At 30.8% G+C, this 17743-nt stretch overlaps 1 protein-coding gene across 4 annotated transcripts in view; it reads left to right on the plus strand.

Annotated features, from left to right (window-relative positions):
- The window catches only part of LOC118199460 (serine/threonine-protein phosphatase 2A activator-like), a 59732-nt gene that overhangs the window by 8562 nt on the left and 33427 nt on the right, over window positions 1-17743 (plus strand). For all 4 annotated transcript variants that reach the window (XM_085819481.1, XM_085819479.1, XM_085819482.1 and 1 more), the window contains exon 3: window positions 6642-6728. In XM_085819481.1, coding sequence (XP_085675607.1) covers window positions 6642-6728 — 87 coding nt within the window. The remainder of the gene's footprint in view (window positions 1-6641; window positions 6729-17743) is intronic.

The raw sequence follows: 17743 nt of genomic DNA on the forward strand, positions 1-17743 counted from the left end.
TGTAATGCACAGAAAACATCTTCTGATACACTTTCTTCAAACTGAAAACTGCTTTGTAAAGCATTAAACACATTTAACATATCTTCTGGTAAAGATTTTTACATTCATTTTCATTAGCATTTTCTTTTTCATAATTATCAATCATTTTCTGGCTGCAGTTTTTTATGCTCATTAGTATGTCTTCTTCAGTACAAATTTCTGAGTGATCTATAATTAAGTAATCTTGTAATTGTTTATTATTCTTTCGTTGACCTTGAGTTTCCAACTGCAGCAGCATATTATTCAACTCATATTCTTTATTGTCATCATTAACAGTACTATTATCAATAATATCAGCCAGCTTTTTTACTCTTTCCTGCAAGTAAAAGTTTAAATTTTTTATTGTCTCCCTAATTTACCAAATTAACAATCTTAAATTAGTTATAGCTGGAATTTTATCTTCCAGAGGTTTAACTAGCTAAAAATATAGAAATGCCTGTAAATTGCAAAACTAAAATATTATTGCAACTTGCAAATGCATGTAAAATTAAATGACAATAGCAGTACAGTAACTCTAACTTTGCTATGCTTGCTTCTAAAACATTATCCTTTTTTGATTGTTGATTTTATCTGCAATAAACATCAATAAAATAAACTGCTTTCATTGGCATGAAAGATGTCTTTTGACTTGCACATTTAAATGATTTCTTGGTTTTTTATCTTTCCATGTGATAGAGTCATCTTCATTATCATGTTTGCTTTCGCACATATGGATTTATGCAACTACTCCATGCCTTTTTTTGAGGTTCTCCAGCCACCCATTGTCCTAAAGCTTTGCCAAATTCTAAAATTTTTCCCAGTATCAATTGCCCTAACACGGGTACATTTTTCCCCCTCTCATTCTGTACAGCCAGTTTAACATTGTTTTATCTTTGTCTTCATAAATGCATGTTTTCTTATGTTTGGCACTTGCATTGATGGAATCAAAGCTCGAAGAAATTTTGTTCTGTTTTTTTTTTTTTAGGATTGTCAATAAACTATTGCACACATTACCAAGTTTTATGATAATGTCTTTCTTCTTTATACCTTTGTTCACGTCAGCAAGAATCAGTATTTTTTTCTTTAAGCATAAAACACTTTGTTTCGACATTTTTATCATTCAGTACAGAACTAATTTTAAAACGCTTTGCAGAGCAAAACCATAAAAAGAGGAAATAAAAATAATGTGCAGCTGTTGCTTAACCTTAAACTAGTTTGCAAAACAGGATTGCTTGCATTTTTAACAATAGGGTGGGTAAATACTTTCTCATTCAAGAATCTTCCTCTCCTTTCTTTATCCCTCACTTTGAATGTTTAAAAATTTTGTTAAATATATTGTGTATTCTTCTATTTGAAGTTTTTATAGAAGGAAATTCACACCTTGAGCAGAATCCTGCGAAATACTTTGTTTAATAGAGGAATTTGTAAAGTAGACTGTTTGTTAAATAGAGGTTTGACTGTGTACAGAATTAGATAACTTATTATTCTCCTTTTAACCCTTTGTTGCTTCATGTCCACTCTAAAAGACAAAAGTTTAAATTTGTTTATTCTTCTGTAAATGCCGTAACAGATTCCATTCCTGTGTTTATTCATTCTATATTATTAGAACTTTCAACTGTCGATTATAGATGGCTGTATAGCATCACTAAGTGAAGCATTGTTATTTGGAAAATGGCTGCTAATTCTGTTTCCAAGTTAATACAATTTCTCATAGTAAACATTATATAATATTGCTTACATTTTCTTATACTGCCATTTTTTTATTCATAATTAGTAATTTTAGACATTTTATTTTAAATGTCAGTTCGAGAAAATTGTGGAGTGGGTAGATAAAGATCTACCGAAAAAAGTGAATTGAAACCCAAATGTACTGCTTATCAAGCCAAAACACCACTGTAAATATTTGTTTGGCAAGGAATTTCTAGAACATTTGACATTTGAATCCAATAGGTATAGGTTACAAAATCGTAGCAAAATGAATTCAATCACAATCGACGAAATGATGATATTTTGTGGGATCTGTATGTACATGTCAATTGTAGATTTAACAAGAATCATTTAGAAGATGGTAATGATCACTTCAAACAAGGCAGGAAATGATTTCAAATGCAATGACTGTAAATCGTTGGGAAGAGATTTATATGCACGTACTTATATGCATGCTGTCCACTGTAGTGAACAAATTGTAGCAATTATTTAAAACAAAATTTGAATAAAACTAATTTTTTTATTATTACTAAGATTATTTTAAGTAGAAAAAATACAAACATTTTCGTTTAACTTTTCTAGATTATTTGTATGCAACAAAGGGTTAATGTTGGCTTTTTTCACACAGGCTGGTATGACTAATAAACTTATTTTCCATTACTTGATAATATACATCTTGAAATTTCTAGGTCTAAGTTAATATTTCTGCTTGGTATGATATATTTTAAAACAGGGTACAATGCAAAATCCCACATTACAATCCTTGCAATAATATAATTTCTTTCCACATTCACTGCTGCTGTTGTCAGAATGATCCATTTTTTGTCCACACAAAAATTTAGTGATGTATAACTACATAAAATAAAACATGAAAGTTCAGTTATTAATTTTTCAGAATTATCTAATAAAAGCATAATAATTTTCTTTAAATCTTACCTAATCGAAACATTCATGGACTGTGATATACAGTATGCAATCAAAAGTATGCATTTCACTATGAATTGGGCGGCGGGATAAAGTTCATTATATGAATCAGCAATGCCATCTATGAATCAAAAAGTAAACTACAATAAATTATATGCAATAATCAGAAATGGGTGAGCTTTGAAAATGTGATACTGCATCACATCTGGGCAAATCATGCTGTATGCTGCATGCAAAATGCATTCATTACCTGTATGGCTTGCGTGCAAAACTAACAAGTGGGTAATATATTTTACTTTACATTATTTCATTTACTACGATAACATTTAATGAATATGAACTAAAATATAGCACTAAAAGTTAAATTAATTTTGCTTATAAGAACCATGAGAAAATTAAAATTTCTTACAATCTGCACCAGTAGTTTACAGCATATATAAAAGCAGTTAGTCCAGGTGTTCTCAACAAGTAGTAGAATTCCACCCTGAAGGTGATTTCATAGTTTTTGGGGGGATGCAATCAGCTTTTTATTTATCTGCTAAATATTTAGTTTGTGAATGTAAAAAACTGCTGTTATTAAAGTTTTGGTGTTTATTAACATTTTCTATACTTGTTTAATTTATAAATCATGTTAAAAATAATATAAATTTAAATAAATATGTATGTATTTTTCGAGTATTGAAAGGATGATGGAATGATCATCCAGCAATTGTAAAAGGGCTGCATGGGGAGGGGGGAGAGGAGATTGAGAACTACTGAGTTAAGAGTATAGGTGAAAAGCAGTTAGTCCTTCGTACTTACAGCTGACAAACTCCTTTTATTCCCACAAAAACTTGATTACACTCAAATAAGAGACACGTTTTCACAAGAAATAGAATTATATTCCTTTTAATATTCTTGAATGTTAATTGAAAGTAAAATATTTGAGAACTAGCTTAATCCTTATAGTTTATTGATGCACGCTACTGGCACAAAACTCCAAAAAAACATATTTTTGAAGAAAAGATAAAAGTTGGTATTGAGAATTATAAGACTATCCTAAAATGTCTATGTAACTCACCTGAGATCATCAAACATATTTTCAAGGCACTCCTAAATCTGTTAGTTGATATCAATGGAATACATTTCTAATCCTGTACTAATCACAAAATGTATTTGCAATTGTTTTCATAACAACAACAAAAAATTTTTATGAAAAAATTTTATTAATCAAGAAAGGTATCTTTGTCTAAATTATTACCTAGGATTAGGTGTGACATAGTCAGTTTTAAGTATTCCTAATATAGGAATATAACTTCACATTCCTATATCTATACTAATTTTTCCATTTTCATTCTGCATAATTGGTATGTTCAAAAATCCATGTTTAAATGACACTGAAGAGCATTAAAAAATACTTGCAAATGCTTTCATTACTTGAAGCAATTAAATTCTGCTGGAGGTAAAATGTAAAAAAAAAAAAAAAAAAAAAAAACCCTAGTTTCTTTAGTTGAAGCTCTAAATTCTGTAAACTGGCAAAATAATTAGATCATCTACATAATAATAAATTATTAACATTAGTAATATTCCACTAAATTTTGTTTTATTGAGATATTCATTAATCATCTCTATAGTTAATTTGTAATTTTATAGCAACCTTCTGCATCAGTATTTTTTCTTTAACTGATGAAACTTTGATAAGAATACAGCTGTTGTGCAAATCAGAAATCATGTCACAGATGGTCATCTTCTCTTGAGTTGATAACCTTCGCATCACACAATTGTGGAACTGGAACTATGTGTAATTAATTGTCTTAGGAGCAGTTCATTACATTTGTGTAGTTTCATAAATAAGCAAATACCCGTTTTTAGTTAAGTAAACTCTGAATGCGTATATTATGTAACATTAAATGAAATAAAAGTAGTTAATAAACGCCTGTAATCCAATAAATAAATTTTTATGCCATATAATATATAAATATATATATATATAAATATACATATTAAAGGTATATTAGTATAATTTTTGGGTTAGACATTTATTAACTAAGTTCCTATTTTCTTAAATTTTTCCTATGGCATTTTCAGAATATTGATTTAGAATGCTGCACTAAAGTCTTTTTGTATGATCTATTTCTTCAATTATTAAAAATAAAAGGGGGCTAAGAAAGAGAAAAAAAGGAAAGGGAGGGGAAAAGAAAAAAAATGCTGTAATTTCTTTTCCTTCTCAAGTTTGTAGTTTATGCATATTTACAGTTTCTCATTTTTTTTTTGGTCATTAATGAAAAATCTGTTTACTTATCATTAAAAAAAATTTTTTTTTATCTGCTTCATCTTGTTATAAAGCATATTTTGGCTTCAATTAAGATACTGTAACTCAAATCAACATTAGTAGTACTTAAAGCAACTATAAAAAAAAATGAAAAAGTAATAAGATTCTAAGAGTTGTTATTTTGGAATTAAGGAAGTGTAACCTTTTTATGGTCATCAATGAGTTCAGCTCCCATTCTAGTTATACGCCGCAGTGGACGCAAATAACGCATCTCATATTACTGACAGATTTTGCACATATTTGAGACAAAGAATTGCTAAGTCCTTTGATTGCCAAAGGGTTGTAGAAATACCTAGAGTTACTGGGCATATTGAATTTCATCCCTGTTGTCAAAGGAAGCTGAGATGGCTTCGTCAGTATTTAAGCAATTTGAGATAAACAGAATTTATTCAGATGGATGAATTTTCACTGGAACAAATGCTATCTTGTTTTCTGTTTATCATCTCTAATTTGCATTTACCATGGTGAGAAGCTCATAACGAAACATGAGCTACGAGAGGGCAAAACTGTGTAATGCCCTTTTCTTATAGATGAGAACAGGCTATACTTTTTTCATTACAAAGATAGTTTAAAAGAAATTAAGTAACAGTGTAATATCAAAAAGACTATTCAAAGATTAATTTATCAATCAGTGCATTTCAAAATTATGAAATATTTTAAGGCTCTTTTGATTTTGTTTACAGCTCTTAAAAGTGGCAGTGTGCATGAATATGGCAGTTTTCTGCATGTATGAATGCAATACTACTGTTATTAAAGTTATGCAACATTTTTGCTGTGTCCAAATTTCTGATGCAGTTGTATTGTTTTTATATTTGCCGGGAAATCTTTTGTGGAGTTCCAATTACCCTATAGCAGAGGTGACCAAAGTTCATATCAGTAGGCAATCATTTGAAAAGTCAAGGATATTTGAGGCTGCAACTAGATATTTATGGGATTTAAAAAGTACTTAACCAGTTTTTTTGGTACTCTCTTGTTAATGAAGCCACCATGCTTAGATTCTAGACTTACATCGTCACTTTTGAAATTGAGTGACATTTGAAATTTACACTTTTCAAATTGGAAAACTTAAATTTGTATAGTGCAGATTTCAAATAACATCAAAGGTTTGTGTGATGACACTTCAACAAAGTACTGAATGTTTTATTTTTTATTATTATTTATAAAAAGAAAGATAATAAGTTAATAAGGATTTTACATTTTGTAATTAATTTGCTTATAAATGAGTAAATAATTTTTATTGCTCCTTTTTTGTATTCAGGGATGATTAATACAGAAATATAAAACTTTTGTATGATGTACTGAAAGTTCTTTTTTTTAGAATGAAAAATCAAACTTCTTGTTTTCAGTTTTCTATATATTTATTTTTTTCTAGTTATTATTGTCTACTAATTTTGATAGAAGTAAACTGAAATTGAATAAAGAGGTGTTGGTCTTTGCAATATATCATGTAAAGTATGTTAAAACATAAACATTCATTCTTTAAAACCATATTACTGAGTAATTCTGTGTTTGTAAATGAATGGTAAGATACAGCGTTAGTTTTGTCAATTTTGATTAGTTTTTTTTTCATTTGAAACAATTTAATGCCATCTTTTTCAACTCAATTTAATTTGTTTTAATTATTTGTAGTGTATTGTAATTAAACACGATTTATTCAAATGCTTCTAAAATTTTATTTCAGGCGTATCATGAATATATGGGATTTATATTAGCTATGAATGAAGCAGTAAAAGGAAAAAAAATATCAGATGTAGCTGTAACATCAGAAGTAAGTTTGAGTAATTGCTGCTTAATGTATAAATAATAATTGTTTAAAAATGGTTCAAGAATCTGTCGCTCCATTTAACGACTTGCGCTACGACTAAACTTCATGGTTGCGTCTCCTTGCGCTACAATATAACAAGCAGTAAAGTGTCTCATTTATGCTGCTCCGCGTCTGCGAGTGCAATCCAGAGCTGTAACTCGAGGAATAAACAATCTCGTTGCTAGGCGACGTGTGCACCACGTTATTTTCAATTTTGTGATAAATGCCTATCGACGTGGTGTTCACGTCGCTCGCAGTTTGAGACAAAAGCATCTCGACATGCACAGCACGTCTTTTTAGCGCAAGTGGTTAATTAATTAATCCTCATAAAATGCATTGTTAAATAAAATTATATTAATTGAACATAGAAAATGCACATAAAATACTGTTAGTCATCTGTAACAGGTTTCTATTCTCTCTGTCATTGTCATCAATGATGGTAATCCAAGAAGGCATTTCTTGTTCACAAATTATTTATTTATTTACAAATAAGAAGAAGTAACTAATTTAATATTTACCATACATATTTTTAATGAATCTTAAATTGCCTGTCATAAATGACAAAGGTGCATGTCTGCAGGATACCATGCAGTTCCAGCATATAATTTTAATGAGTGAACGTCTGTGGTAATCGTGCAGTCATCCAGTTGCTGTCCAAACCCTCACTGAATCATCCCTTGCCACAATCAATCGCCAAAAGAAGCTGTGTAGCTTTTCTCTCAAATGTAAGAGGGAGGGATGTATCAGACATTACCCCCAACCTAAGATTGTGGTGAAAACCCAAGATTACATATCTGATAATTGTTTGATACATAGAAATATTTCCATTATCAATTTCATTTAAATCTCATCAGTGCAATGTTATACAATACAAATTTCAATCTTGATCATTACATTCATCAATATTAAGTTAATAATTTTTCGTACCAAGATAAATGAAGAAAAAATGTCTGTAATAATTCACAGAAATCATAGCATATATCATATCGCTAATGCATCTCAGCATAAAATATCTGAACATAAAATATCGAAGTATAACATTAAAATTCAATTAAAATATACTTAGCACAATTATTCGATAAGAAATCTTATGTCCATTGGATCTGTAAAATAAAAAAAGATAAGTATGATTATTCAATATAATAAGGTATGTGGTTATATCATGATGTTAAGTTCCCACTTAGTGTTTTTTACTCAAATATAAAGTCACTTATTTCAATATAGTTCGCTTAGTTCAAATATAAAGTCATACATAGAGCCACATAAACTGTCCACATAGTCCAGCATGAAATCACTTAATTCAAAATTGATGTCACTTAGGATCATAAGAGTCTCATCATAAAGGCACAGATAATCAGTAGGACTATAGTACATCAGTCCTGTAGCGGTAATCGAGACAAAGCATCAACATTATTAATCTTTGCTCGCAGGCAATGTGACATAGTTATGTCATACTTTTGGAGGACTAATGCCCAGTGTTGTAGGTTGGATGGTTAAGGAGCGTTTTTAGTGATAAATGCAAGAGGATCAGTGATCAATTCGATATGTCAACCAAAGGTACAAGGCTTGAATTTCTTCAAACTCCATATCACTGAAAATGCTTCTCTCTCTATTGTTGGCCATGCTTGCTGAGGTTTCATTGTTTGCCTCTCTGCACTGGTAATTCGAAACTCTTGACCACGATGCTTAGCTGCATCATTCTCTATGTGTGAAAGCATTTTTGCTTTCAAAGTAAGTTACAGGTCGCGTTCTTTGGCTAAATCATTTGGAGTGAACCAGTTATTTCCTTGACTTATTTTTAAATGGATTGATGTTTCCTTATTTAATGTTTCCATTAATTAATTTAAAGTTTAAAAATCTTCAACTTTTCTTAATTTACAATAATAATTTCATGTTGCTTTTAACCTTGAGGCAAACTGAATATGTGTTTTATTTCTAAAATTTTCTAAACATATATCTGCTATCAGTTAAAATCCTCTAAGAAGATTGATTTTATGCATTCATAATATTTTTCATTTTTAATGTATATTAACAGATTCACAGCTTTTTCTCCATATTTATTTTTCTAAGGGATATTTCTAATTTTATGTCTGTAGGAATGCTCTTAATTTTGAATGCTTTTTCTAACGAGGTAAAGAATAAGTTCCAACTCTCTGGGCATTGCGGTATGGGAATTCCCAGTGTACAAACACTTTTTATCATATCATCTAATGGTAATATTCTTTCAGAATGAGAATTCCTACTTGCATTGTGTGTACTTTGGATATAAGCCATTTCTAATTGATTCTCATGCTGCAGTCTTAATTTCTCTAATTCCAGAGGTCTGTCTTCACATTTAAGCTTATCTGATTGTGCTTTTTAAAATTTCTGTAACAATTTCCACATAGGCATCATTCTCACATAACTTTGCATAATAAATTTCCTTAGATCCGCTATTGTCAAATTAGGAGTAACAGCCTGTCCTAATTCTTCCATGGCAAATATTAAGTGTTCTTTCCTTATTCCTTTTAGTGTAAACATTTTATCATATTTTCATGTAGCAATAATATAAGAAATAAATATTGTGATAAAATTAATGCCTACCTCTATCTTTTTGATGGCAATCACAACAAATCTCGCTCCTGACACCAGATGTAGCGGATTTCTGTTCTCTCTGTTGTTGTCATCAATGGTGGTAATTCAAAGAAGCACTTCTTGTTCACAAATTATTTATTTATTTAGAAATAAGAAGTATCTAATTTAATATTTACACTTGCACACCCACACATATATCCAGATGCCTCTTGACAACCAAAGGAATTGTCTTCTTGCTCGCTTCAAATATTCACAATGTTTATGCATTTCCGACCATCGCATAAAAGAAAATTAAACATCCAGAGTGCTTTGAAGGTCAACAACCCTTATCAGTGAAATAGTGTTTTGTGCTCTTTTGCGTTTTTCAGTGCTCTTATTCAGAGAAGGGAATAATATCACCAAAGTTAAGATGTTGAAGTGTATTAAATTCCAAAGCCAAAATTTTTAATTGAGTGAACTACGTTTTAAAATAACTTTGCATTTATAAGTAATTGTATTGTTTTATGATTTATTGATGGTAATATTTTGCTTAAATCATTTTAAGATGAAAGTTAATAATTTAAAAATTTTACAATTTATTTATAGTGTATTTTGTATATTGGGGCATATAAAAAGTCTCCATGTTTTTTTGGTACATTTTTTAAACAAAAATTTTCTTTATTGAAAATCACTTTTAATCAAGCACATATTGACCATTATTATCTGTGACCTTTTTGCATTTTATGGGTAGCTTCATAATTCCATCAGTGTAGAACTTCTGTGGTTTATCATTGACAAACTTGGCCAAGTGATTTTCAGCGGTGCTTCGGCCGGCCAATTTTTTACCATCAAGAGAGTATTGCAGAGACCGAAACAAATAGTAGTCAGATGGTGCAAGGTCCACAGTGGATGCACCAAAACTTCTCAACCAAGTTCTGTCAATTTCTTCCGAGTCCTCAAAGATATATGTGGCTGCACACTGTTGTGATGAAACACAACCCCCTTTCTGTTGGCCAATTCTGGTCACTCCTAAAGTTATGTTGAGTTTTTGGTGGGTCCAGTCCCATCAAACACTCAACATAACCTTGTTTGGTAACAAAATTCAGGCTCTGAAGCCATTTGTGGAGGGTCACCAGCCTTTGAACATGATCACTTTCATTTGATATTCTTGTTTTCACCCATTTTTCATCACCTGTAATGCTTTACTTCAAAAATGGTTCGATTTCGTTGCATTTCAGCAGCATTTTACGGATGGCAATTTGATCAATCAGCAAATTCAAATGATTCCAAACTGTCATGTGGTTGATGTTTAGTGCTTCGCTATTTCCTGACAGCTTGCGTGGCAAAATTTCATCAACCTTTTTTAGTCGACGAGAGCAAGGTGCAGTTTTGACATAAAAATTTCTGGAACGGAATTGAGCAAATTGCTTTTGGGTCCTTTGTTCACACACAGCATTCTCACCGTACAGTTCACAAATTTTTTAGCGTGTTTTTGCAGCATTTTAACCTTTTTTATAGTAAAAAAAGCATCACATAGCACATTTTTTTATTGGGTTGGCAACTAAGTAATTGCGGATTTCACTCATAGATGGCTTCAGTTGAATTTTTAGGGTTGCAGACATAGTACAAATGTAAAACACATTTTGTTATTTGATTCAGCTGTCAATCAGCAATTCAGCTGTCAATCAGTAAAAAAAGTTTTTTTGATCGGTTGCGTAGATTTCGTTTGTCGTTCGTCAAAAAATGGAAAATAAAAAGGAACATTTTCGTCATATTTTGCTTTTTTATTTCCGCAAAGGGAAAAACGCATCGCAAGCTCATAAAAAGTTATGTGCTGTTTATGGTGACGAGGCCTTAAAAGAATGGCAGTGTCAAAATTGGTTTGCCAAATTTCGTTCTGGTGATTTTTCAAAGATGAAAAACGTTCTGGTCATCCAGTTGAAGCTGATGACGACCTAATCAAAGCAATAATCGATTCGGATCGTCACAGTACAACATGTGAGATTGCAGAAAAGCTTCATGTATCACATACATGCATTGAAAATCACTTAAAACAACTTGGCTATGTTCAAAACTCGATACATGGGTTCCTCACGAACTGAAAGAAACGCATTTAACGCAACGCATTAACAGCTGCGATTTTCTAAAGAAACGTAATGAAAATGATCCATTTTTAAAACGACTGATAACTGGCGATGAAAAATGGGTTGTTTACAACAATATCAAGTGGAAAAGATCGTGGAGAAGGCCAGGTGAACCAACTCAAACAACATCAAAAGCCGATATTCATCAAAAGAAGGTTTTGTTATCAGTTTGGTGGGATTACAAAGGAATTGTCTACTTTGAACTCTTACCACCCAACCGGACGATCAATTCTGATGTCTACATTGAACAACTAATGAAATTAAACAATGCAGTTGAAGAAAAGTGGCACAAATTGACAAATCGAAAAGATGTTGTATTCCATCATGACAATGCAAGGCCACACACATCTTTGGTCACTCAGCAAAAATTATTGGAGCTTGGTTGGGATGTTTTGCCACATCCACCATATAGTCCTGACCTTGCACCATCTGATTACTTTTTGTTTCGATCTTTACAAAACTCCTTGAATGGTAAAAATTTCAATAATGATGATGATGTCAAATCGTACCTGATTCAGTTTATTGGTAATAAAAACCAGAAGTTTTATGAACGTGGGATTATGATGCTGCCTGAAAGAGGGCAAAAGGTCATTGATCAAAATGGGCAATACATTATAGAATAAAGTTATTTAGTTCCATCTTTGATTTTCTAAAAATAATCCGCTATTTTTTAGATGCCAACCCAATAGATATTTCACTCATTTTCAAATCAATATTACTTTTTATTTGAGCAATGAATTAAAAAACTATCTTCACAAATATGGAAGCTGAATGTCACCTTTTTAAGGACATATTCATTTGAGACAACACGAGCAATGAATTAAAAATCTATCTTCACATGCATGGAAGATAATGCAACATGTTTGTTTGAGACAATTGGGTGAGTTTTGCCAGATATATAAGCATCAACACCATGTAGTCACAAAAAAATGCAGAGATTTTTTATGACCAAACATTTGAATTTAAAAACAAAAAAATACTGAATTTGATAAAAATTAGGTAAAGAATAGCTTTGAATGTATGTTTTTGAATCTTTGCTGTATTTTAAAAATGGAATTATTGTTTGAAAATTTTAAATTGTAGGAATTTCTGTAATGTTTTCAAGATAAATGATGCAGTTTCTCACCTTATGAAAAACGCATTTTTCTAAATGGTGGCGAAGTGGCTAGCGGGTCGCGCAGCTGCACCACAGGTCCGGGGTTCGATCTCTGGGCTGGGCAAGGTTGACTCAGCCTTTTATCCCTTAAGTGGGTTGATAAAATGAGTACCAAGTTCATTTAGGGACTAAACACCAGGAGTCCTGTGACAAGCTGACCATATGCTAATGCACTCTGGGGCCCAAAGGTCAAGAAAGCAGAAAAAGGGCACTTCAGGCAATAGTCCACTCGGGCTGTCGCGCCACTGAGTTTTTAGTTTAGTTTGTATTTTTATGAAGGGATATGAAATATTTTTGAAAGAAAGCAGAAAAACTTTGACAATTGAACAATGTCAAAAACCAGCTATTTTTTTCTAAGGAGAGGTTTTTTTTTTTTTTTTTTTTTTTTTTTTTTTTTTTTATCTACTGTACTTAAGCACCCCCTAACCATAAGCAAGATGGGTATATTTTTAATATTAAATTTTCTATTGTATTAAATATGTGTATCTACAATGGGAAATATTTTTGAAAGAAAGCAGAAAAACTTTGACAATTGAACAATGCCAAAAACCAGATACCTTTTCTAAGGAGAGGTTTTTTTTTTATCTACTGTACTTAAGCACCCTCTAACCATAAGCAAGATGGTATATTTTTAATATTAAATTTTCTATTGTGTTAAATATGTGTATCTACAATGGGAAGAAATTACTCAAGTAATCAGAAATTCTGTGTTATTTTTCTACATGAAAGTTTGCAGCTCAATATGTATTATAATGGAAATATTTTCATCAAGAAAAATTTGAACAACTTTTATTTAAACATTTATTTTGTGAAAAAATTTGAATATTTACTTTGTGGAACTATTTTCATCAAGACAATTTACAAAAGTTTCATTGGACAGTGAAATGTCAAATTCAGTCAAAATTTTACAACTTATAATTTTTTTAATTGTTCTAAGGTTAATTTTATGTTTTATATTCTTAAAATTATATCTCTCATATTTTGCTGCTCAATTGTTTTTTTATCAACCTGCTCTCCCAACCTTTTGAAAGGGGCAATATGTAAGATATAATGAAAAAAAAAAAAAAAATACGATAGCTGCTTAAAAAAATATTGGCGACCTCAAAATTAACAATTCTAGTATTGGTGCTCTTCCCCTAAATTCAGCTGTTCTCCCGTATTCAAGATCTTTCTATGTTACGTAATGTTTTAACGCAGATACCTCTTCTCCAATCAAATTTATTATAAACCAAAACTTTCTCTACCTCTAACTGAAACTGCTGACTCCCTCCCTTCTTCCTCTGTGTTGCAGTGTTCTCTTTCGCTTATGTTTCCTTGCTGGCAAGATGCTGCTATTCCATGCTGCTGCTTATGTGCCTAAGATGATGTTGTACATTAAAATGGAACTTATTATATTCAACTATAATTAAGAGCTATCTTGGCTTCAAAAGAATGATTTGATATGCTTAAAAAAATGAAGATTTTGATTCTTTAAGCTCAGTTGGGCTAAATGTGTCATCATGTTTTTCCACTTAGCTCTACTTTCAGCCACTATGGTCTATAGCCACTATGGTCTATGGATATATACTATATCCACTATGGTTGCATAGATATGCAATATCGAAAGCTGTTAAAAGTTCCACTGCCTTCATCTACACAATTTAAAATATTATATATATAATGAATCTTAAAATGCCTGTCATGAATGACAAAGATGCACATGTGCACGATAGCATGCAGCTCTGGCATATAATTTCAATGACTGCACATCTACTGTAATTGTGCAGTCATCTAGTTACTGTTCAAACCTTCATTGAATCATCCCCTGCAGCAATTAATCGCCAGAGGGAGCTGTGTGGCTTTTCGCTGGAATATAAGAGGCCATGGAGTATCAGACATTACATCATCCAGCTGTTTTTTACCATTTTTTTTAATCCATCTGTAGTGGTCTTTTTAAATTTATGTGAAATTAAAAGAAAGTAAAATTAAATTCCTCAAATCTTTGTATTATACAACTAGAATTCAATCTCACTTTGTTTTAACCACTACATAAATAAATATAAATATTGAAAGTAGTTTGCAGATTCTTTTTCTTATTTCTTCTTTTCATTTCATACATTTCCTTATACAGCTGAGTGCATTGTCTGTCTTTCAAGTAGCGTAAGTGTTTCTTCCAGGTTTCAATCCATGTTATTTTTGTTTTCAAGGCTCCAGCAGTTCCAAATGTCATTGTTTCCAAATGTCAGCAGTTTGTCATTGTCAAATTTGTAAGTTCACTGTTTTTCATTGTAAACAAGATTTCTATTCCTCAACTTTTCATAATTCAGCCACTTTCATATGCTTACTGTTTCATCTTGCTGTTCTCTGATAACAATCTTTTAAATTTTATATATCAAATAAGTTTTCTGCTTATTTCTGTCCCACCTACTTCCCCCCCCCCAAGTGTACATATCATCTTAAGTTTCTGTATTATTTCCCTTTGTGTGCAGGTCTCAACTTTATAGATGCGATTTGCTACTTTCTTTTTGGTTTTTCCTAATTTTTGTATCATTTTAAGTATTTTAGGCCTTCTTATATTCATGATTTTTTTTTTTTTTTTTTTTTTTTTTTTTTTTTTTTATGATTATGTGTTCAGAAGTTTCCATTTGTCTTTGATGTATGTTATTTTGCTTTGTTATACTTGGATTATCTAGCTTATTTGAAATGTTTTCAGAGTGATTTTTAATGCTTTGATATATTGACGTTCAATTAATCCTGTGCTAACTGGCCTACATTTTTAAATGACAGATTTTTGAATGCTATGTTATACCTTAGAACTGTTTTTTAATTTTCGTGGAGCTGTTAAACAGTGTGTGTATATACTGTTGAAAATTTTAGACTCTTTTATCATTATATAATACAGCAGTGTGGATGTATGCTTGAAAATTGTAGACTCTTTTGTCATTACATAATATAGCAGAACTGTGAACCTGAGATTCTTAACCTTTTCATATAACTGATGGCTTTTGATTCTGTTTTAGGTGGCCCCTCTATAGTTCTAGGTAAAAAAAAAAAAAAAAAAAAAAAAATCTTATTTGTAGTATTAATAATATATATAAATAACATCCGTAAAATTCAAATATTTGCTTTAAATACTATGAATTAAACTCTACTTTTAGAGATGCAACAAATTAAACTGGGATTTATTTTCAATAAAGCAAAGTTCTTTAAAAAATTTGTAAATATGAATATATGTAATAAAAAAGACTTTCCAATTTTGATAGCATATAATGTAGAATGTTGAATCCATAATGAACAACAAGAATGTTGATTGCATAGAATGTTAATCCATGATGAATAGGAAGCTTCAGCTGAGGCAGATTAAATCTTCACTTTTATTTCAGTAAACATATTGCAGTCACAAACAACTTGGTATGCTGCATGTGCCTATTTAAAAATATTTACAGTTTTGACAGATTTGCAATAAGAAGAGAGCCGCAAGCAGCAGTCATAATAGGCTGAAGTGTAGAAAGCAAGTGTGCAATTATCCAGTATGGAAGCTCACCAAAAAAAAAAAAAAAAAAAAAAGGTTTCAGTTCTCAAAGTTTTGAGTTCAGGTTCCAAATTAGCTAGGTCATTAGTGTTATGCAAGTCATATGACATGGATTGATCTTGAAATGATGCAGTTCAGAAAGAGGCACTACTATTTTTAAAATAGAGAAGAGAGATTAAGGGGTTATCACTAGTTTAAATTATAATTTTGAAGAACAGAAATAATTTGAAAATATGAATCACGTAATTTTGTCCAAAATTAATAAAATAATTAATAATTTGAAAATAAATATAATTTAAATAATTGAAAAATATAAATTTTGGTAATATATAAGTCTTCTGAAAATTTTGAGGGCAAAAGTTTACAGTCCACATAATTGTACTTTTACAGGGAAGGCTTTTCGAAAATTTACACACAATCTCACAATTATAAAAACTTTTTATTCCTATTACTTATTTTGAATAATCGCAACAAATTTCAAAATACATAACTAATTTTCATTGTTATAACATTATAAATTTTAAAACAGTATTACCGAAATTATGGTTTTTATCGTTACTATTGCATTTCTAATTTTCTTGTCTTATGCAAAACTGAAGACCCCATAGCTTTCTCTAAAAACAAACATTTCCATCTATTAGGCTAGTTCACATTAATGAATTGACTTATATCCACTAATGGTTAAAGAGGTGCTGGGTAGTTACTTATAAAGGCCTCTGTTTCTGGCAAAGGTGCCTTATTGAACTGCTCTATAACATTCCATAAAAAAATTTAACCACAGTCCATTATATATAAAATAATAATAATAATGTGTGAAAAATTAATAAGTGGGAGGATTCAAGTTTATATTGCATGAGGAGGGTTAGAAGGAATAATTATACAGAGTAATGACCAGTACTTCCTCAACATACTATATACTTTACATTCAATTATTTAGGTTGTCAAAATATTAGACAAGCACAAAATAAATGTTTAGCACTGTGAAAAGCTAAGCAGAATGGCTTGAGTGTAGAATTTATTGACTAATCACATTGCTTCAAAAATCCATACATCCATTTTGTAGATATATATTCGGTTGAAGAATAGAGTATTAATTTCATCTTGATATACAGAAGCTTTTTGATAAACTAATCAGTTTTTACATTAGCATTAATTTCATCTTGATATATGGAAAATTTTTGCTAAGACAAATGAATTTTTCTATTAGTGTACCTGCACTTACAATGTCTTGTCCAACTGATTGTAATAAAAACAAATTTAGAAACAATGATGTCATGGAAACAGTTGATGACTTAGAAACATAGAAAGCACAGAATGTAAAATTTTAAATTTATAATGAATAGCAAGAATTTTGATTGTGTGAAACATTGATCCATAATGAATAGGAAATTGGCAGCCGAGGCAGATTAAATCTTCATTTTTTAATCAGTCAATATGTTATGCCCATGAACAGTTTGGCTCACTACTTGTGCCTTTTCAAAATGTTTACAATTTTGACAGATTTGCAATAAGACGAGAGGAACAGACAGCAAACCAGCTAGCGCCTAGTGTAGAAAGCAAGTGTGCAATTATCCAACTTGGAAGCTCACGAAGAGAAAAGTTTCAGTTCTCAAAA

The sequence above is a fragment of the Stegodyphus dumicola genome, chromosome 6 (assembly GCF_044657685.1).
Source record: "Stegodyphus dumicola isolate Sdum_Otavi_A_Nest chromosome 6, ASM4465768v1".
Taxonomy (NCBI): domain Eukaryota; kingdom Metazoa; phylum Arthropoda; class Arachnida; order Araneae; family Eresidae; genus Stegodyphus; species Stegodyphus dumicola.